Source organism: Mytilus californianus, unplaced genomic scaffold, assembly GCF_021869535.1.
Source record: "Mytilus californianus isolate M0D057914Y unplaced genomic scaffold, xbMytCali1.0.p SCAF_12, whole genome shotgun sequence".
NCBI classification, from domain to species: domain Eukaryota; kingdom Metazoa; phylum Mollusca; class Bivalvia; order Mytilida; family Mytilidae; genus Mytilus; species Mytilus californianus.
In genome coordinates, this window is record NW_026262604.1 from 50,048,850 (window position 1) to 50,073,438 (window position 24,589).

At 32.2% G+C, this 24,589-nt stretch overlaps 1 protein-coding gene across 1 annotated transcript in view; it reads left to right on the forward strand.

Moving 5' to 3' along the window:
* The window catches only part of LOC127721109 (uncharacterized), a 71,735-nt gene extending 54,369 nt beyond the window's left edge, over window positions 1-17,366 (forward strand). The window contains exons 2-4 of the mRNA XM_052227787.1: window positions 11,857-12,123; window positions 13,237-13,392; window positions 17,089-17,366. Of these exons, the coding sequence (XP_052083747.1) occupies window positions 11,857-12,123; window positions 13,237-13,392; window positions 17,089-17,301 (636 nt within the window). The 3' untranslated portion in view covers window positions 17,302-17,366. The remainder of the gene's footprint in view (window positions 1-11,856; window positions 12,124-13,236; window positions 13,393-17,088) is intronic.
* Window positions 17,367-24,589: the final 7,223 nt, after the last annotated feature.

Consider the following 24,589-nt stretch of genomic DNA (forward strand, 5'->3'; position numbering starts at 1 on the left):
GGATGAGTAATTTAACTTGTGAACGTCAGTACTGCTTTTGCAGAATCAAGTTTGTTATCTTCTTTCTGTTTTTTGTTTATTTCTGGTAACTTTAAAATTCTAGAAATCTTTATACATACATATATTTCTGTGTTTTCCATTGTTTGCAAATGTCTTTTAGCAGTCTGGATAACCACAAGATTCTGTTGTTGTCTTTTAAAGTCCAAATGGTTTCGCTTCATATACATTTTCAAATATATCCGATGACAGCTTTACTAAACATTGTTTCTTTTCTTCTTTGGTCATGTTGTCAATTAATTTGTTTACATCACCAACATCTGTCAGATTAAGTATGTGTAAGGCTGTTAAGACAATATAACCCTTTGTGACAAAACAAAAGAAATCTTCGTAGTCATTGACATCTTCTTTCACCTAGAATATAAAGTTTATAATGTTAGAACATTATTTCAAACATAGAAGAGTGTCAATTATAATTATTTCAGTATTTTAATGCAGCAATAAATTTTAGACAAATTTATAAATCATCGACAGATAGTTTATTATAATTCAGAATAACAGAAACAGGAATTATTTTATGTCGGACAATATAATATAGGTTTACAATTCCTCAATTGCATATGAACTAAAAATTATGGTGAAAAGCAACTTCAGTGGACTGGATGAAGAAGCGCAATACATGTAGAAATTGTTTACCATTTCTTGTCGTTAAGCTCCCCTCCCCCTCGGGTAGATCGCTATCCGTGGTCGGTTTAGCGAAAAATGAGCATGTAGTGTCCGTTTTTTTCGACCTTGAAAAGGCCTATAACACTACTTGGTAGTATGGTATTTTGAAAGATCTTTTTGATATGGGATTGAAAGGCAATATGCCAAATTGTAATTCAAATTTTCTCTTTTAACAGGCAATTTTATGTTAGAATTAACTCAACAATGTCTGATTTTTATGATCAGGAGATGGGTGTTCTTCAGGGTAGTATTTTGTCTGTTACATTGTTCTGTTTAAAAATTAACGTCTTGTTGAAGTTTTAATAAGTACTATAGAAGGGTCTTTGTACGTTCATGATTTCTCAATATGTTACAGAGGCCAAAATGTTAGAAATATAGAACGTCAATTACAATTGTCTTGTTAGAATTGAAAAATTGGCTTCCGAAAATGGTTTTAAATTATCTGCTTCAAAATCTGTCAGGATGCATTTTTGCAACAAACTGAAATTACATCTTGATAATCTGGCTATCAGAAAGACATAATCCCCATGAAAGTTTGTGTCAATTACTGGATGAATTGGATAGGAGATGACTTTTGCATAGACATTGCACATTTGTATGGTAGTAAATTTTCAGAAACTTCTGATGTGTAATAGTACAAGACGTTTCATCAATAATTATATGTATGAAACTGTGGAACAGAAACTCAACACGAGATTTAAATTCGTGTCCACTATAAATTGTATGTCATTCAAGATTCCGAATCATTAAACCGGTTCGTTGACTTCGTAAAACTTGTATTTAATTCCATTACAGCCTGATTCTATTCGTATATATCTGCACTTTTGATTTTCTTCCATATTTTGAGGTTTTATTCTGAATAAGACACATATTCTACTAAATCAAATGCGATATTCAACATCCCCACCCCATTTTTATAATTTACATTTTCTTTTTAATTTCCTGTTAACGAAAATTATTAACAAATCACAAAGTTGAAAATTAATTATGATTTTTGTCCCACATTTAATAGTAGATATTCTGCTAATTTACTTTTTCACAGTGTCCTGTAATTAACTCCCTTCGTATAAAGATAATATTTTTTCATTAATAAAAATGGAGCTTTATTGCAACAATATTATGTAATTATTATAATTAGCAGAGTGTGATTATCATTTGTAACTGTCAATATATACTTCGAAATGATATAGAGATTGATATTATTAAAATATTTGAAAAGTATATTTAAATGATGAACAGCTTTTGTTATCTTTTTGTTAATAAAGCCTTCCATAGATTTTTATAAAGTTCAATAGATTAATCAACCAATCGAAAGCTTTGTTTCAAATTGCATTAGGATTGATGTCCAAAATTGCGTATTGCAAGTCGACAAATGTTCTGAGATAGAGAAATTTACCAGAAATTAACGAAATGTTATGATAAACATGATAAATCATTTGATATTTACACTTCCGGTTATAAAGGTAATTTATCCTGAGGTTTCCGCAATAGAATAGGCAATGTCACGACAAACAACTAAAGTAAACACAAGCTCATGTTATAAAATACTTTCCACAACAGTTGACATGATGCGCTTTTCCACAAATGCTGGGAAAACAATGTACGAAGTTTTATACCCAAGTTTTCGCGGGTTTTTCGACCCCAGAAAAACTAGTTTATCCAACAAACCTGGGATCAACCCATGCTTTATGACATGAGCCCAACCTGTTAATGGTGTTTATAACGGCTCGTGAAATGCAAACATGTAAACGTCTCATTCACTCCTGATATTTCATTGTTATTAGTGTTTATTGTAATATACATTTAATATATATTATTTTTAGACTATCTAAGCAAGTTATGTGTAATTTTACCTATTTTAAGTTCCGTTTTTATGAAACTTTTGATTGTATTGGACTCCTGTTTGAAGGGGTAAATTCAGTAAATAAATATACGTCATCAGGGACCGCCCATTTGGGGGAGAGCTTTCTGTACAAAACTGAAGTCCTGTGCTCTTCTGATTGGTAGATAATGTTTTTAATAAATATTTTTTGATAGATGGATCAAAACTAGAGTTAAAAAAAAATAAAAAAATGAATGCTGAATATACTAAATTTTTTTACTACAGGGTTGAAAAGTAATGGGGGTCAGTAAAGGAATTAAGTGCGAATCTACAGTGTTTGTAAACAAGGCCATGTGAATGCCCAAAAATGCCGCATGACCCTATGTTTTTATTGTTGCAAAAGATAGGGCTACATTTGTACTTTCATGAATGATATATGAAAGCTTCCAATTTCTAAAGGTAAATCAGGTATAAATTTAATTCAAGACATAGATTCGCATTAAAGTCAATGGGAGATTTTTTACTGAATTTACCCCTATAAGGTGGATTATATCCCTTTACCTGCATATTTTATGGTCAGAGTTATCTTTCTTTAACTATAGTAAATTGTAAAATTATGTGTTTGAAAGGGAAGGGATTTTTGTGAACAATTTTTAAGGTTTTAAGATGGAAACACTTAGTTAATTCATGATTTAGTATTCAAATAAGCTTGAATATTTTTTTATCGGGCACACATGGAAGGTTTATGATTATTATAGTGAAATATTTGATATTTGTGTATAATTGTATGATTTCAACCATGATTGTTGATACTTTAAACTGATCGATCAATGACGATTGCTTTATTGAATTTATAAGGATAATGTCAGAAAATTTTGAAATCTTCTAACAATACATACAATATGTAGGTCTTGTAATAGAGGCCATCCGGGATGATGGTCGGTGAAATTTGAACTGTTACTGGAAAATAAGAGTGACTAAAAATTGAAAATGGAAATGGGGAATGTGTCAAAGAGACAACAAGTTACAACCTGATCATAGAGCAGACAACAGCCGAAGGCCACCAATGGGTCTTAAATGCATTATATATATATTCCAGTCAATGCTTTGTGGATCTTCGCAAACCTCTGTTCGGTCCGTACATGTCTAACGCCTGCTACCTCCGTGACTGTTTTAATTAATGAAATAGAAATGATTACCACGGATTTTATTGTTTCATCTTTGGTATCTGAGGAATCGGGTGGATTCCTGGCTTGAGGAACAAATGGATGAAACGTCATTGGACTCTTATACTAAATTCGTTAGTCCTGTTGGTCCAACTTCAATCTTTTGGTCATCATTGGTGAAGTCCTCATACATATTGTTTTGATTTATGTCATTTTCGGAATATTGTCTGGAACAAAGTATTTTGCCGTATTAAATTCTCATCCCTTGAGTCAAAATTGTTACCATAAATACCTTCTGTATTAAATTCATTTGCAGCCGACTCAACTTCACATCTTGATTTCTGACACATTACCTGTTAGTTCCTCTAGGTTATCGAACTCGTTATTGTTCCCTTAAATGTCTAAAATATCTGGTATCTGGTAATCGTTTTTTTTGTTCAATCTCTGCCTCTGGTGGTGAGTCTGGTGAAGCGTTTTGAACTTGCAATACTGAAATACGTCGCGATCCTTGAAATTCTGTGCGGCTTTTCTTGACTAGGGGGCAGCTTGTTGATCTGCGTTTAGCCTGATCACTAGAAAGTTTATGTATAACTTCTAAATGGTAGGTCATATATTCAACTCTACAGTACATTTTGTTACAATCTTCCTATGGACAACACAAACACTGCACAAATTCAGAATGTTTTTGATTTCTATGTCTGTTTAAGTTTCTAGAGCTGATATATTCCTTCCTGCAATCAACACAACCAAACAGTTTTTCACTTGACATTGTGGCAATATAATCCTTTAACTTTTCTGGAATTTTGATTGGGCGTCCTTTCCTCGGGATGTAATGTTTTTCTTTCTCACTGTTTTGATTTTCTTGCGCATGCGCGACATCCGGTGAGATGCTAATTAATTTCAGATACGGAAACTGGCCTTCTGTTTTCCGGGCTTGTGTGGAATTCGCAATTGCTTGATAATTTGCAATGTCTTCGTAACCCGCACATATTTCGAAAAAGAGTACTTTCGTCTTAGTCAGTGTGCAAATCAATGAGACAGCTGTATCTTTTAACCCATGCCCTGATAATAATATCAGCGACTGTTTCCGCCTGCATATACATGGGCTGTCATTGAAATCGAATGGTGTTATACCGCGCAACAGTTACGGATGTCCTTTTCTAATCGTTAATTACAGTTACGGATATCAGTCTATACAGTTACCGATATCCTCACAATTTTTTGGACTGCTGATTTCCCCGTTTAGCAGTTGAACTATGAAACACTTTGTACTCCAGTTTCGAACGTAGTAATTCGTTAAATAAGACACGAAATACAGTGGAATAATATAGAATTATAACAATAATAGAATTGACAAAAAGCGATATTAACCAGAAACATTAATACACAAGCCCTCTTGAGACACAAAGTCTTCTATAATTTTTGCCTTTATCATTCAAAGTTTGCTATGGATTGTGGGCATTGAAATCTACCATCAGAATATAAGTGAGGGTAACTGGTCAGTTAATTTTTTTAATTTTTGCTTAGATCAATTACATAATTGGGAAGAATATAAATTTAACATAAAGTAATTGTTTTCTACAAGGATAAACGACCAGCAACTGCTTGTAGATCTGTGGTGATTTGGACCGTACTATGAATGATGTTGTCCTTCACAAAAATTGTTGATCCTCCAGCAGCACGTCCATCTTCCTTAGAAAAAAGCACTATACATGGTATATCCTTTTAAATATGCATTGTTACTTTTAAGTGGGTTTCCTGAAGACAAAATACAACCGGTAATAAAGACTGAACTAAAAGTGTTAACCCAAGAAGATTTATTAAGACCTCGGCAATTTCGTTGAATTATATTGGTCATGATTGAGGAGAAAGTTTGCCTGCATTTTTCCTTCAATCATCCTGTTTGTGACCTTTTAGTTTGACTCCTCAGATTTGGCATATGTTCTTTTAAAATATGTAAAGTTAAATCACTATCTATTTGAGCTATTCCTATACGGTGCACCTGACTTCCCCTCACAAAACTACTACTTTGTCAAAGTGAGCTTCTACACTGGTACATGGTTTATGTAAGCTTTTTACATCTAGATTCTATGTGAACATCTTCATTGCTGGAAGTTCCAATTCCAAGACGGCACACTACTACGATTAGAATATTTATCATATTGAATGGATACATTTTGCATCACCTCTGAAACATGATAAAGAACCCATCTATTCCTGCATCATTCATTACAACATTTTCCGTTTATGTTTACCAATTGGTTGCTTACTGGAGGATATAGGCTGTGAACTCGTTGCAAGTGGTTTGAAACTAAAAATCGATGGTGGACTTTCAGCAGGCAATTCATTCAGGTATAATTGAAACACATTTCAGCTGCTGTATATGCATATGTAATGGATATTTTATCAGCAATCAAAGCCGGGCTTCAAATTGACATTTTTTATTATTCAACATGTCCAAATTTAGGTCACCAAGTACTAGAATATTATCATCAATCATTATACATTTGTCTATATATTTTGTAAAGTTATCTGAAAAGTTATTGTCAGATACTGATGGGGGTTTATAAATACCCATCATCAGCCATTTGGTGTCATTTAAATGAACCTCTAAACTAATGTTCTCTAGACTATCCGATTCCTTGTCAGCTCTACGACTAGAGTGAAAGTCAGAATTGACCAGTAACATGATGCCACCACCTTGTTTGTTTATATCACGCCGATAAAGTTTGTAGCCATCTACTTTGAATTAGATTAATTCATAGATTAATTAGATTTTTAATTATTAAGAAACTAAAGTTTCAACTCCCTCAGGCAAAGTTGACTTTAGATGAATTTGAATATTTATTTTAGTTATTTATGTCACATAGCTCTTCAACGGTTTCGGTACTTATACATCCTCGGATTTCAAATGTTTGGCTTTGAGCGTTCCTGATGAAGGTAAATCCAGAAAAACGCTTCGGACGCACGAAATTATCAAACGTGTTGATTTCACTTTTGAACAAGTTATCATTAAACGATTGGTCGTGCAGATGCCAAGAGATTTTCGCCGCCAAGGAAATTTATATTATTCATACAACAATCACCACACATACAGTCTAATTGGAGTAGCCCCAAATGGAGCAATAGTATATGTTTCTGATCTGTTTGAAGGGTCGATAAGTGATAGGGCAAAAATTGAAAAAGTAGATTTTTAAATATTATTAATCCTGGTGATCTCATCTTAGCAGATCGGGGATTCACCATTAAAGACTGACTAATGGCGTGACAATCAGTTTTTAATATACCACAATTTCTTGGTAAAAGAACCAAATTCACTCAAGAAGAAGAGTTGAAAACCAGACGTATTGCTAAAGCACGATTTCATGTAGAAAGAGTTAAAGAACGAGTCAAGAAATTTAAGTTACTTAGTTGGAATATTCCTCTCTCATTGTCACCAATAGCTGATCAGATGGTCTTTGTGTCATCCTGTCTTGTCAATTTTCAGGAACAACTTGTTAAATAATTTGTAATCATTTACATTTACTTGTATATATTATACTTACTACAGTAATTCATACATATATAAATGTACTCTACAATAAAATTTGTCATTTGTGGTCCTTTATAATTGACTATGCGGTATGAGTTTTGCTCATTTTAGAAGACCGTATGATGACCTATAATTGTTAACTTAAATGTCATTTAGACTCTTCGATCAGACAAATCCAAATTTATAATCTGTTCTGATTCACTTTCATGCTTACAAGCTATACAACATACTAAAATTAAAAACCCAATAATTCTCAAAATTTGAAAATTCTTCATAAAGAAATATGCTTTCTATGGGAACCGAGTCATGTTGGAATCCATGGAAACACGGTTGTAGACCAGGAAGCAAAACATGCCCTGGATTACCCTTTATCTGACTGTGATATACCATCTAATATTAGAGAATACGTTTTTAATATCTTGAAAAATGAATGGAGTAAAAAAATGATAATAAATTACATGAAATTAAACCTAATTTATGTAAACCTTTCAATAATTTTATGTGCAGAAAAGATCAGTGTGTTATTTCTAGATGTCGTATTGGTCATACTAGAATAACACACGAGTATCTTTTAAAAAATGAAGTTGAACCACAATGTATACCTTGCAACTGCAAGTATACTATAAAACATGTTTTAATTAATTGTATTGACATTGCTGATATTCGTAGGAAGCATTTCAATGTCAATAATATGTATGATTTATTTAATAATGTTCCATTTACAAATATTGTTTTATTCTTAAAAGAAGTTGGAATATATTATAAAATATAAAAAATGTTATTATAATTAAAACGATTTTAATTTTTATCACGTTATCTTACTGTTGATTTTTATTTGTAAATAATCAATTTGCTTTATTCTAGAATTTTAGTTTATTGAAGGACCTTTTGTCTGATTTTAAAAATATGCTTTAAATTGTAAAAATATTCGAATTAGCTCTCGCTGCGTTATAGCGTTTTTGTGCTAATGCGGCGTAAAGCAACCAACAATCAATCAATCTTTGACGATCATACCACAACTTCTTATTTTTATATTCAAAAAATAAATTACAGATTTACGAATTGTGTTAATTTACAATGAATAAATTTCAAATTTAAGGAACATAGTTTGGTATACATTTACATCCGAGTTACATGATTGATTGATTGTAGTTTGTTTAACTCCCAATGGCAAATAATTCATGGATATTTTGGACTCCCATATTTGCTTAAATTTCAGTGGCAAATATTTCATTGATATTCTGGACTCCCAGTGGCACATTTTGTACATGTATAAAGTGGAAGATCATATGGATTTATAACCACAAAAAAAAAGAAAATTCAGAAGTAGAAAAATGTGTAAAATATACAGAGTTATTTTATTGTAGTTTATCGTTTTAAAAGAATTAGATTAAGGTTTCTTGGAACTCTCATCTCAAAAATGTCTGATGCAATAACTTCAAACCAGTAAGTTGTGACATTTCCAAACATAGATTTTATTGATTGTTAATCACGTCTGATTCTTTCTACATTGGGAGGTCCAACAGGTGACCACAATACAAAGTCACACCAGTTGCGTCCAGTTATAGCCATCTGAAAGTGGTATATATGGCTTGTTATAAGTTCCAGTGTATTATTGGCACTTGGAGGAATGCCAAAACAAGAGCTGTACAGATCACTTCTTTTAATGTCCTTTTTATCAAGTTTCTCAAACAAGTCCTTAAGTGCTACTTCTCTAAATATCTTGAGACATTTTATTTCCAAAAGACCATGTTTGTGAACCTCTAATGTATCAGTTACAAGTCCTTCAGGATTACATCCTATTTCTGGCAACAAACTGTTACCCCAACATCCAGTTTTTTTTCAAGTTCAATGTTCGGGGTTGTAAGTGTCATAAAGGAGGTATAGTCTGACCTTGCCTGGTCTTCATTCTCTACTCCATACAGCATATCTGGTTATCTATACTGATTTATTCCAAATATTGACTTGCGAATAAAGGCTTTAAATCTTTTCATGTTTAACATATCAAGATAATTCATCAGATTTCTCAGATTATTGGCCTGTTTGGCTGTGGACTGGCATGCCATTGATTAGATTCAGCTTACACTTCCTTCTAGAGAACCACTGAATTGAATGGAATAAAACATGCCATGAATGTTCCTTATGAGGTTCGGACCAAATGTTGTTATTTTGTAGCCGATCAATCATTCAAGATGGCTGCCAGCGAGGGCCTTAGTTTAACGTAGGACCCTATAGGAAATACATACAAATGTCTTCTTTTAGAGAACCACTGAATGGAATGAAACCAAACATAGCATGAACCTCAATATCATTCTTTTAGAGACTACTGAATGGAATGAAACCAAACATAGCATGAACCTCAATATCATTCTTTTAGAGAACCACTGAATGGAATGAAACCAAACATAGCATGAACCTCAATATCATTCTTTTAGAGAACCACTGAATGGAATGAAACCAAACATAGCATGAACCTCAATATCAAAAATCTCGTTAACTATTGCTGAAAAAGAAAATAAACAATAAAAAAATTGGTATGCATTAGACATGATAGTCAAATCAGACAACATTGATCTCTTTTGTCCAACAATATACCCCCAAGGGTGACTGGGGAAACGAAATATGGTCACTTAATTGGTCTTCTCCCGACCGGCAGTAAAACGCTTGCCGAAGTGGGGCGTCCGTTTGGCCGAGCGGGATGTATCAAGTTCGCAGTCACGTCCGGTCAGAATGGGGACGTTAAATCCGATGCCTCGAGTAAAGAGAGTACCACACTCTTTGCACGTTAAGAACCCTTGCAACAACTCATTGAGGGGTGCGTAGGTGGCCTGTTACAAGGCAAAATTTCTGTCCCTATCCAATATACCCTAATTTTCCAGTGGCAGTCCAAATTTCCCCGACCATCATCCCGAATGGCCTCTATTATGACATGACTATTGTATTTATTGTTAACTTGTTCTCGTCCTGAACATGCATGAAATATTTGCCCTTGGACGTAAAGTAACCAACAATCTATCAAACAATCCAACAATATATCATAATTCCTAACTTGAAATTTCAACTTCTAAAGATTGATGTATTACATTTTTGTTAGTCAGAATTCGTTTGATATACAAGGGATATTTCATGTTGATATGAACTATACTATTAACAACCACAGATTTACGTTCATTTCAAACTAGTTAAGTATGCATAGTCACATGATGTGCTGGCATATTACACTACAATACAGTCTTGGGAAGTGTTAGGTACTTGGTTGGCCTGGCGTTTATCCTCACAGTTTGATTAACCTTCCCCCAAGCTCCTTCACTCGGCCAATCACATTACTAACCCCAATGAATTCAGCCATATCTTCCTTCCTCATTGTCAGCTCTATTGACTTCACTAGTGTGCATGTCCACCATTCATAACCTGAATAAAAATTTATGTACAAATGATCAGTGTACCAACAAATGAATATACAGTTTTATCAATTGGACCCTAAATATAAATATTTCAATGACTATTTTGATTAATGGAAACTAGGCAACAATTATATCATGTTGGGTCCCTAGACTCCAGACTAGCATCCGCTTCCTTCAAAGTTACGCTAAGCTTGCGGTTGAATTTGAATTGGTCTTCACAAGACTTTCTTTGAAACTTGTAGTCATCGTTCACCGAAAGTTCATTTTGTAATCTATTCATTTGTAGCTCTGATCTCTCCTTCTGTTGATGATCGAATTCCTGTAGTTTTATTGAAAACATCCTCTCATTTGTGACAATAAATCGTTCTGTGATTTTCGAATTTCTTCCCCGACAATCCGCTTAACACTATTCTCGATGTCCGGATCCATCATGGCACTCAGAAAAATTTGATGTTCACTCAAGTAAGGCAGGGCTAGAAATGACCATATATACACCTATCATTTAACACAATAATTTTTCCCGCCCAAAAAATTCATACGCCTTCGATCTACTACGTGAGAAGACAATTAATTCCCGTTACACTACGTGCCACGGATATTAGGAATTATGTTTGCTTGGAGATAAATTTTAAATACATAGACCGTTTTTAACCTTTAAACTTTGTCGAAGTCGAAATAATCTGTTACGTTACGAAAGACACAATCAAAAGTATTCGTTTTTATAGCAGACACTGGTCGTTCCCTTTAATCACTGAACTATTAATAGCATTCATATATATATTACATCGAAGAGATTTCTTTAACCCCCATCCCCCGGCACACACACACACACAAATCCACACAACTCTCCACAAGAGACCAAAATGACACAGAACTTAACAACTATTATAGGTCACCGTACTGCCTTCAACAATGAGTAAAACCCAATGTATATATTTGAAAAGGAAGATAATATTTACATGCACTTAACAACGAAAAGAGGTTTATATCATTTAATGCGTCTACCTTATTCTAAACAATCCAGTAATTCACATGGAATACATGTGTATATCTCCAAATCTTTTGATTTTTGATTTTTTTTTATTGGGGCACACTATCACATATTAGTCGTGTTATATCTTTGTTGAGATTTTTGTATATGGATAAAAAATGCGAACTCTTTTTATGATTTTTTGTTATTAGAATACATAACCACATTCTTGATTTATATTTCAGGATATAAGTGTAGTAATTACATCAGAACATCCTATCCAAGAGCTTGAAATATTAGAGGACGAACAAGAACTTAGCTCGATGAACGTATCATGTTTTGTGGATGTTCAAGAATGGGAACTAAAAGACTTTGTAGTAACAGAAGCTAAACAGATGACAAAAGAATTCTCCGAAACTAAAAATATATCATTTCCGTTATTGACAGTGAAAACTTTAGCTGTCAGACAATTTGGTTTCTTCGTATGGAATATACTAATCATAATGGTAAGTTAAGTAATGTAAGCAGGTATCTGGGAAATATAATTGAAAAAAACGTCCTTTTCTTCTTGTATATTTATTAATCATTCCTCCTTCCTTTCATTTTTATTCTATCTTTTCTTCCCATTTCCCGTCTCTAACTTTCCTCGGTCTCATTGTACCATGTCCGCACAAACGTTGCTACATTCTTTTTTTCTTGATGTTATATCCGATTGCCAAAGATGTTACAACTTTCCTCAAACACAGAGGGGTTATGGCGAATTTCCTGGTTCATTTATATATCAATAACTAAGAAGTAAAGCTGTTACAGTATGTATTGTATTCGTGATCTTTGCCTTCTATCTTCTAACACTTCCTTTTGAAAGTTTTCATATATAGGATTCAGTTATGAAGGTCTGGATCAGGTTTACCGAATAGCGATTGATTGATTGATTATTGGTGTTTAAGGACACTTTTGGCACACTTCACTATACAATGGGGACCAGCTTTTATTGATGCAGGAAGCCGGAATAGCAGGAGAGAACATCAAACCTTCTGATTTTGTTTCTGGTTATTGAATACAGAGAATATCAGATATTTTTTTGTATGAATAATATGAAATATAATGCATACGTCAATGAGACAGCAACCGAACCACAGAAATGATAAATTGATCAGATGTCTAGAAATTCCTTTTATTTGTTCAATAGCAAAATAAATATTAAAAGAATTCAGAAACGTTAGTGAGTGACAGTGATTTATCCAGGGAGTGTTGTTCTTAACTTTCTGTGCAAATAGATAAGGCAAATAGTCAGTGGCGGGTTCAGATGAGGGAGAAGCGATTGTAAAATTATATTTCGCTGATACCTTTATCGTTATGGGGATTTACGCCCCCTTTTCCTCCAATCCTGGATCCGCCTATTATATATTGATCTGCAATCTATTCAATAACAATATATCATATAAACTATTTTTATGACATCTGTTAGATATACATGTACTCAGTTGTAGTTAGGCAATGAGAACTACCTGTAATATGAAAATTGCATTATATGTCAAACATAAAGGATGTATTCTTATTAAAAATGGCGGAACAACATAAACTCTAAATCAAAGTCTCTCTGGCTTTTTTTTTTACAGACCATCATCAGCTTGTTATCATTTACAACATTTGCTGTCGATAACACTAAACCACAGAACAGATTACAGCTAGGGTTTACATTAACATTGACGGGCGTTACTTTCAGATTTGTAACCAATCAGAGTTTACCTAAGATATCGTATCTTACTAAATTGGCAAGTAATTGTTTTTATATATGTAACTGTCTTTGAACAAGTGTATGGTTTAAGAATGACTGTATATAAACAATTGGTGATGAATGTTAAATTAAACGAGAGAAGATATCAAATTGGACAATCAAAATTCGTCAAAAAATGGCAGAAAACACCACTGCCTGAAAAATACAACCAAAATGAATTCACAAATAGACAATTAAATATTGAGCATTATATAGGAACTCCTCCAAAATCAGAGTACCCATGTGTTGTATTTAAACTCATCATAGATACCTGCCGAAAATTGTGTACGCCAGACGCTCGCTTTGTCTACAAAAGCCTCGTCAGTGATGCTCGATTCAAAAAAGTTAAACGGCCAAATAAAGTATGAAGTACGAAGTTCAAGAGAATTGAGGACTTAAAATTGCAAAAGGTATTGGTTATATGTACTTTTGATGTGAAAATTTTAATAGTGTATTAGTTTGGAAATGAAAAGAAAAAAGGTAAAAAGAAGTTGGGAATATTGAAAAAGGATACATATTAAGATCAAAATTACACTTTTCACCAAACGAACAACTTTTAAAGGCAAACAAGGAAATTCGATTTGCCTGAGCTTTTAAGCTCACCGTTCCTTCGCACCGTTCCGAAGGAACTGTGAGCTTTTGCCATCACTTGGCGTCCGTCGTCGTCGTCGTCCGTCCGGTGTAAACTATTTCAGACATCTTCTCCTCTGAAACTACTGAACCAAATTAAACTAAACTTAAGCTGAATGATCCTTAGGGTATTTAAAGTTAACTTTGTGTTTTATTTTTTGTTTCGTCAAAAAGCATGGCCGTCATGGCTAAAAATAGAACATAGGGGTAAAATGCAGTTTTTGGTTTATATCTCAAAAACCAAAGCATTTAGAGCAAATCCGACAAAGTTAAAATGTTCATTAGGTCAAGTTCTATCAGCCCTGAAATTTTCAGATGAATCTAACAACCCATTGTTGGGTTGCTGCCACTAAGTTGGTAATTATAAGGAAATTTTGCAGTTTTTGGTTATTATCTTGAATATTATTATAGATAAAGATAAACTGTAAACAGCAAAAATGTTCAGCAAAGTAAGATCTACAAATAAGTTTCATATGACCAAAAATGTCAATTGACCCCTTGAGGAGTTCTTGTCCTTTAAAGACATTTTTTCACAATCTGTTCATCTAATCTAGTTTGCTTACTTTAAAAAATCTTCTCCATCCAAACTGCTGAATAAATTTCAGTCAAACTTGGGCTGAATGAGTTTCAGAGTATCTTGTATAAATTTTGTATTTTATTTCCTTGAACATGTACGTCAAGGGTGTCTTCCTCCTATTCCCACTTTTTAAAAATCACTATTCCTTCTATTCCCACTTGCAAATAACAATAGATGTTTTGATAAATAATTTGTTTTTATAACAATCAAGGTTTATCAAAAATTCACCTAAGATTTACCTGTATTTTTTTAAAAGAAAACATATTTCTTACACTGTTAAGTATATAATTATTTACAAAAAAATTTAAAACACTTTTTATTTGTAATATGTTTTTTTTTCTTATTCAAAGAATAACATAAAATAGTCAGATAAATAGAAGTAAGATTAAAAAATCATTGAATTTGTAAACTTAAAAAAATTGTCATCCTAACAAATAAATTGATGATAGATAATATAACAAACTTTCCCATCTTGCAAGATTTCTATGTACAACAAACGCAGGAAGAACCTACCAAAAACTGGTGAGGAAATCAACATAGATGGTATTTGGGCACGTACTATGATCGAAGATGTGTGGTTTAATGCCTTAACCAACATAGATCAGATTGTAACTAACATCAACTACACACCCTTTACAGACTATGTAACAACATACTGGGTCGAACAGAACAGTCATCTTTGGGACCATTACACAACATAGGGACCGATGACTACACATCATCTGAAGGGATGGCACAGCAAGCTGAAGAAACATGTCCAGCACCCACGACCAAACATCTTTAAATTCATAAAATGTACTGAATCATGAGGAAGCTTTCAACGCCCTGACCATGATCCAGTATGCGCCCGGTGGGAAGAGAGTGGCCCAAAAACGAAAGTAAGTCGAAATCAACAACAGATTAAAGGAGCTTAAGGCTAGACACCGCAACCAGGAAGTCACAACAGTACAGTTTGGTGATGCAGCCTCCCACCTTCTTCACGTTGAATAGTTTAATAAACTTTAATAGACTTATGTACAGTGAATTTCTAATGTGTGTGCTACAATGTTTTATTTGTTTTAGTGCTGTTAACTTGTATTGTTTGTTTCATATTATAATGCTTGCTTGAATCTACTGTTTTGTGTTATAAAAGAAATAAAATAATATTCTTATATTTGTTTCCATTTCTTCCATATCTATTTTAATTAAAAGCACTGAATTCATACACATAAAAAATAACCTATTATTATCCAAAAAAACACTTGTTAATTAAAAGTTGAATAAACAATGTTTATACAGTATAATCCTTTGTTTGCACAAGTTTTCCCCCTATTCCCACATGAAATTTTAACTTTTCATACCAGATTTATAAAAAGTGGGAATAGGAGGAATGAACCACGTCAAGAAACATAGCCACTATGGCAAAAATGGAACATAGGGGTAAAATGCATTTTTTTGCTTTTGAAGAAAATATGACAGATACAAAGAATATTTAAATGTCATTTTTAGTCACTCATTAATATATATTGAAAAGCAAAAATAATCATTGATGAAAGACATGAAAGATTTAAGCAAAAAATAACAGGTGAGCGATTCAGGCTCTTGAGAGCCTCTTGTTATTTAGTTCTAAAGATAGATTTTTAATATTTCAATAGTATACATCATACATATATCAGATCGCCTAATATTCCATTACTGATAGCTGCACAATTAAGATTTGGAAATTTTCTAGTCTTTAAATGAAAAGAAAGTTCAAAGTCAGGAAAACTAAAAGTATAAGAGTTAAGAAGGTATTATTCTAATATTTAAGGAATGACCGTAATATTTTTTTCTATCTATGAAGAAATAACATAAAAAATATGGTGCCTGTAACGGATTATTTATAAGTGTGCACTACATTTTTAAGGTTATTTCGAATAGACAGAAAAATATTACTGTAACAGTCATTACTTATAATTTTATTCAAAGTTTCATTTTAAAGGAGTTAATGATGAAAAAAACGTTGACGATGTCACCGTCACATGACAAAATAATGTCTATGAGCTGATAGACAAAATACTTTCAGCCAATCAGAAGACGTGTTACATTCAAAATTGAATTATTTGCATATATTATTGTTGTTTGTAATATGTGTACATATTATTCTGTGTTATATTGTTTTTAGGATGTGTACATATTATTCTGTGTTATATTGTTTTTTAGGATGTGTACATTTTATTCTGTGTTATGTTGTTTTTTTAGGATGTTTACATTTTATTCTGTGTTATATTGTTTTTTAGGATGTGTACATTTTATTCTGTGTTACATTGTTTTTTAGGATGTTTACATTTTATTCTGTGTTATATTGTTTTTTAGGATGTGTACATTTTATTCTGTGTTATATTGTTGTTTTAGGATGTGTACATTTTATTCTGCGTTATATTGTTTTTTAGGATGTGTACATTTTATTCTGCGTTATATTGTTTTTTAGGATGTGTACATATTATTCTGCGTTATATTGTTTTTTAGGATGTGTACATATTATTCTGCATGCTATTCAACTTTTGCATCAGTATATGGCACGCGGTTATAACCCGGTTTAATGACAACTCAGACCAAGATTCAATGGACTATTGGGCATTTATTATCTTTATAATTATATACAGCGTCTTCCAATTGATATACTTCATGATAGTCGTCGGAAGTGTAAGTATAAACTACTTGATTATATATACTTTATGATAGTCGTCGGAAGTGTAAGTATAAACTATATGATAATATATACTTTAAGATAGTCGTGGGAAGTGTAAGTACAAGCTACATGATAATATATACTTCATGACGGAAGTGTAAGCTTCAACTATATGATAATAAATAAATATGCCTAAAATTCAGTAGTTGTTGTTTGTTGTATATCACATTTGTTTTTTTGTTTTTTTTTTTGTTTATTGTTTTGTACATAAATCAGGCCGTTAGTTTTCTCGTTTGAATTGTTTTACATTTGTCATTTCGGGACTTTTTGTGTCTCACTGTATGGTATGGGTTTTGCTCATTGTTGAAGCCCGTATGGTTACCTATAATTGTTAACCTCTACTTCTGAATCACTTTGTCTCTGGCAATCATATCACATCTTATTTTTATATGTTCTCAAAAAGAGTGTATATTGTCAGTTGATATCTTCTTTCGGTTAATGACAGACTAAAACAAGAGATGACATATACACAAATGAGGGAAAATACAAAACAGAAAATATAAAAATAAGAAAATATGGTATCATTGCAAATGAGACAACTCTCCACAAGAGACAAAATGACACAGACATTAACAACTATAGGTCACCGTACGGCCTTCAAAAATGAGCAAAGCCCATACCGCATAGTTAGCTATAAAAGGCCCCGAAATGTAAAACAATTCAAACGAGAAAACTAACGGCCTAATTTCTTTACAAAATAATAAACGAAAAACAAATAAGTTACACAGCTATAGACTACTAGAAGGCAATATATAGTGTTCAACAAAAAAACAACCAATCCTTAATCTAGACGAGTTGTAAATAAATGTAATAATTATATTGTGCCTACATGCAATATATAGTGTTCACCAAAGAAAACTAATCCTTAATCTAGACGAGTTGTAAATAAATGTAATAATTATATTGTGCCTACATGCAATATATAGTGTTCACAAAGACAACTAATCCTTAATCAAGAAGAGTTGTAAATAAATATAACAGATTTTAAACATAACAGCGGATCCATATAATCATTATATTGTGCCTACATGCAATATATAGTGGTCAACAAAAGACAACTAATTCTAAGACTTAATCAAGAAGAGTTGTAAATAAATGTAACAGATTTTAAACATAACAGCGGATCCATATAATCATTATATTGTGCCTACATGCAATAGATAGTGGTCAACAAAAGACAACTAATTCTAAGACTTAATCTAGAAGAGTTGTAAATAAATGTAACAGATTTTAAACATAACAGCGGATCCATATAATTATTATATTGTGCCTACATGGAATGTATAGTGTTAAACAAAAGACACCTAATTCTTAATCTAGATGAGTTGTAAATAAATGTAACAGATTTTAAACACAACAGCGGATCCATATAATCATTATATTGTGCCTTTATGGAATGTATAGTGTTCAACAAAAGACAACTAATTCTTAATCTAGACGAGTTGTAAATGAATGTAACAGATTTTAAACACAACAACGGATCCATATAATCATTTCCGTAAACCATTATATTGTGCCTACATGGTTACTTATGTTCATAAAGTATATTTGTTTATTTTTTACTGTACCCAATTTTATGACAAGTTTTATGTTGTATGGGACATTAAGCCTAACTAGATATATAAATATATTCTGTAGAACTGTGTATCAATACAATAAAAGTGATGAATGACTGTGGCATCTGCTGACCTTGAATAAGTTTTCAGAAAAAATACTTTTTCAAAGTTTTAAATACTGTGATTAATATTAAAACAAGAAGATGTGGAATGATTGTCAATAAGATAACGATCCAATAGTCCAAATGACGTGGATATTAGGAACTATATTGTTCACTGTATGGCTTTCAACAATAAGTAGTTCCCATACCCTATAATCAGCTATAAAAGGCCCTAAAAAAATGAAACGTTTCAAACAAGAGAACCAATGGTTTGATTTATGACAAAAGGATATACGAAAACAGTTTGACAAACAGCAACCAACGACAACCACTGTATAACAGGCACTCGCAGAATGTGGTAGGGTTAGTGAGCGCTTTAACTTCTCATAAGGTGCTGTAATTTCAAAACGTGAGAACAAAAGCTTGAGTACATTTAACATTGAAAACATTTGATGAATCTTATGACGATAGATACTGGGTGTCGATTTAACGAATTTAAGTTTGAGTTATTTCCTTTGGAGTTCTGTTGGAGGTGTAACTGTTTGATTTTCTTATTTGACTAACCAAATTAAATAATGTGGTACACACATGTCTAACAAGAGCTCCTGACTAGATTAAAGTGATGAATTAAGCAAGGCTTAAATAATTAAAATGTTTCCCCTAACTACTTTTTTTCTAAATTGTGGCGGTCAAGAATTCACCAAGTTATTGAAATAAAACCGTTATTAAATAGAATAACACGTGTTTTATTTTAAATTGTCAATTGTTTCTACTTTCTATGAATATCGAGGTTCTTGTAAACTAGTTATTCAGTCTACATTATTCTTCAGTATTTCTAGAGAAGAAGCAAGGTACAGCAACAGGAAAAAGAATACCAGGTAATTGTAACGTACTTATTAAAGGCATAATACAAATTATGTGTGAACGACTGTTATGATGGGCAAGACTACTATAAATTAAATTATTCGAACATTATTTCTTCGATGTAGCCATTAAGTGAACTCTTGTTGGTGTTTTAACACTTGCCGTTCCTCAGCGGCAATCCGAAATGTAACTTTTTCTCCGAATTCATATATTTTCCCGATCGAACAAATTAAAGTATGATATTTTTGTACGTCTTGCTTTACAAATTATGAACACATGACATTATTTTTAATTAGCTGACCTGCCAAGAGAACAGAAAAAATTATTGTCACCAACTTTTAAAATCTTTTTCACTACAAAATTAAAAGCATATAGATCACATCACTTTTTTTACCAAAAAAATGAGAAATACCAAACTCCAAGGAAAATTCAAAACGGAAAGTCACTTATGAAATGGCAAAACCAAGAGCTCAAAAACATCAAATGAATTGAAAACAACTGTCAATTCCTGACATGGTACAGGCATTTCCTTATGTAGAAAATGGTGAATTAAATCTGGTTTTATAGCTATCTTAACCTCTCACTTGCTTACCCAATAACTCTGTTGTTAAACCAATATAACGGCAGATATGTTTAAAAAGGGAAATATGGCTATACAGGGACACATTAATCTGTTCCTTATCAAAATGATAATTTGACTACAAAACATTCGGAAGAAAAATGATTTTATTCTTCGATAAATTTGTACCTGAGTCATACGGTTTGATTATGACTGATGACCTCCCTTGCCTTTAAAGTATAAAAATTAAATAATAATTTGATAGAATAAACCGTGTTTGATTTTGATATATTTCAATTTTTCGCATCGAGGCATAAACAGCCTAAATGTCAGTTCGGGCTACTTATGTTTTGGTAAATGACTGATGATAAATTCTCTAATCTATTTTAAATGTTCGTTAAAACTATTATTTTTATGTTTCAGGAGAAAGCAGTTAAGCTAATAGGAGAATCATGGAAAAGCAATAGAAAAATAACAAGTAGATCAAAAGTTCGAGATGGTCGAGCATCCGTTTTCTTTGGATAAAACTATATCAGTGAAATAACAATGATATTAGTCAAAACAAAATCGAAAACTCCCTACTTGTGTATACAAATTGAGGCAACAAATGTGCACATTTGTTGGAATATAGATCCAAAATATTTGCAAATATATAAGACAACTCTTTATCAAAATTATTGTAACGCAAAACTTATACTAACAAATGAATAATTAAAACAGACCTTGGATTGAAGAGGACAAAACATTGAAGTTTGTGTGTTATCTGTTTGTGCCTTCAAGCGTGTTTAGGTTCAATACTTCATCATATTGATGTTTGACTTTATACTTTCACTTTCATTTTGGAAAAACTTATGTATGGATCACAAACACATTGAAACGTGAAAGAAAAAGTCCTGATTCAGATATAAGTTCTAGACAGTTCATTTTGACATTATCGGCTATGTTTTACATGAAAAATGTATACAGGTATTATTTCCATCTTTGGAAGAACTGAACTTATTGTATAATAAAAGATTTTTTGATGGTTTTCAGTATTACACAAATACATGCGTGTATCACCTACGAAGTTTTAAGATATAAATTGATATTCCGAGATTTCTTATTTTTGTTTTGTTGAGAGACATGCCTTTTTACTCTAAAATATACCAACGAGTGTATATATTTAACTTGAAATTGTTTACTTTTTTTTTGTATATAACTTCTTGTAAAAATAAGAAGATGTGGTATGATTGCCAAGGTGACAACTATTCAACAGAGACCAAATGAAATAGTTGTAAGCATACAACTGTATATATGTCATCGTACGGCTCTCATGAGGAACAAAACTCGTACCGTATTATAGTAAACTTCATCACATGACAACATGTTAAACAGTTCAAACGGAAAAATCAACGACCTAATTTATGCTAAATCAATATACGATAAATAAATATGACAGACGGCCACCAACACCAACCATTGAATAACAGGCTTCTTACTTGGAATAGACACATGCAGAATGTTGCAGAGTTAAACATGTTTGTAAGTGTTCGACCCTCCCCCAACATGTGACAATGGTGCACCAGCAAACTAAATAATAGTTTCCCAGAGTAAAATATCAACCAGTACAATCCAACGGATTAAATCTAAGAAGGTCATGTCCTTGTACAATGCAAATAAAATATAGATATTGACAGGTTGGAGGACCAAACGTGTGCATAAACGTAAAGCGGAACACATGTAAATTAACGTGCTCTGTAATCAACATCACCCTAAAAATAAGGATTGTATATGTTAGCGGCAATAATTGAAATCATGCATTAAGCTTAATTCCTAGGCAATTAGCTAACGCCTAGGCTTTAAGTTATTGCCTGAAATTTTCAGGCATTAAGCTTAATTCCTGAAATCTGATGATGATTATTCAACCTATTGCCAAACATAATTTTATGCAATAAGTAAACTCTGGAATTTATGTATATTCGGTGATTTATTCTTGATATAAAGTAGTTTCTTAATTATATTCCTAATATTAATATACATTCATTTGACAGATCTTCAAATTTTAGTATTTTTCATATTCAAAACAGAATTAACTAATACTTTTTTGTGGAATTACAACAACAAAAATATTTAAAAAAAGTGATTGTATCCAATAAAAAAATGGGGATGATTCTATATAATAATTATAATAATTATTTGAAAATTTTTACACTTCACTAGTTGAGCTGGTTTGAACTGGTCAAAAGTAAACAAAATTTAAATACGATTTTTTGCTCACACCATCTTCCAATTTTTTTATTGGATATTATTAAGAAAATTTTCTTTGTTAAAAATTTTGTTAAATACCCCCAGGCCATCTTACCCTAGCGAAAAGTGCCCTGATTTTTTGTAGCATTGAGCGATCGAATGGAGATATCTATGACATGCTAACTGCATGGATGAGGTACAATGAATCAACAAAGTGCATGGTCAATTGGCATCAAGTTCGTCCAGATTCAAAAGAATTCAGCTCTCAACAAAGGCATTGGACGATCACCCTATGAAGCCTTGTTTGGTAAATGTGCAACTATTGGATTAACATCAGAAACCAAAATTCTGAAAGAAATATTAGAGCTTAGAGATGGAGGAGGACTTACTTAAGCTCCAGACGGATTCTTTGAATCACCAACCTGTAACTGAAAATACTACGGAAACATTGTGAATGCCTCTGATATACCAGAATCAAGTTCAGAACCGAATGTGGAACCTTTTATTTCAATCACTGATGAAACGCAAAAGGTAAGTTGTAAAAAGTACTTAGAAATATTTAAAAAAAAATAAATTAAAACGACTCTTTAATCTTGGAGGGAGCTATAAGTATTACAGTACTTCCATGTAATGTATAATGGATACAACACGGGAATCTTACAAGGAGCTTTAGAACAAAATATCTGCATCCTTTTGTCATTTCGATCCTTTAATAGCTTACTATGAAATAAAGGTTTTCGTTGAAGGCCGTATGGTGACCTATAGGTCTTAACTTATATACTATTCTGCCTCTGGCGAACAGTTGTCTCATTGGCAATCATACTACATCTTCGTATTTTTAAATTGAGCGTAAGTAGATCGATCTTTATGAGCACAAACGTCATTATCACAAAATTGTAACTAAATTTGAAAAAATAGTTTTATTTTAGTCTGGCTTTATAAGTATTTATAATTACACCAAATCAAATGTTTTAACCTTATTATTTATTTAAACTGTTTTTCATGATGTCTTAAAGTGCTATGTTTTTCAAAAAGATACATGGAGAGCTCATATGTGTAGCAAATGTGACAAACACATTCATATTATATGTGGAACTACTGTTAGTGGAGAGGGGTACGGTTCGGAGGTGTTATGTCCAAATTGTACGATTGATTTCAGATTAAATCCTAGGATTTACGACTAATGCCTAACATCATTTAGGCAATAGACTTACTGTCTAGGCGTTAGCTTATTGCCTAGGATTTAAGTTTAATGCCTAAGTTCACTTATTGCTGCTAACATATATATCGTTTGTACTAAGTTTTCTTCAAGTACAACAAAACTTCCCACTCAAAAATACTCATAAAAGTATACAAGTTTTGTAGAAATTGATCAAAATAATTTTCGAGACTCACTAAAAGAGAGGTGAAAGATACCCGAGAGACTAATTATCTAAATAAAAAAGTGAAAACTGCACAATAGGTGCTTTGTTAAAAATTAAATACGAAATATGGCTTCATTTCAGGATATTTATTACCCGGTATTTGACTCAAATTAATGACTCAAATGTTAGAATCATTATAAACAAGTAATATTTTTTAAAAAGATATCCAACGTCTTCAGATGGGAGCATATTTTTAAAACATCAACATTTTTGGTTATATCTAAATGTCCGTAAACTAACGTAAAAAATCTGACAAATTGAACCAAAACATACTGCTTATAGCGAAATATTATTTCACAATTGCGCTTTTCTGGATGTTTGAAACAAACAAAATCATATTTTGATTTTTGTCAACTTTGCAGCAAATGCCCTTTTAAAGAGGCACTGCTTCCATTTTAGTTTCATTTAAATAATCAAAGTATACGTTAACTAAATAAATAAGCATTGAACTAAACAATTGATAAATTTTAACCTTTCGTCCTAGATATTTATGATCTTCGAATGGGCTAGAATGTAATGCTGATTAATAGTAAGATAAATAACACAGA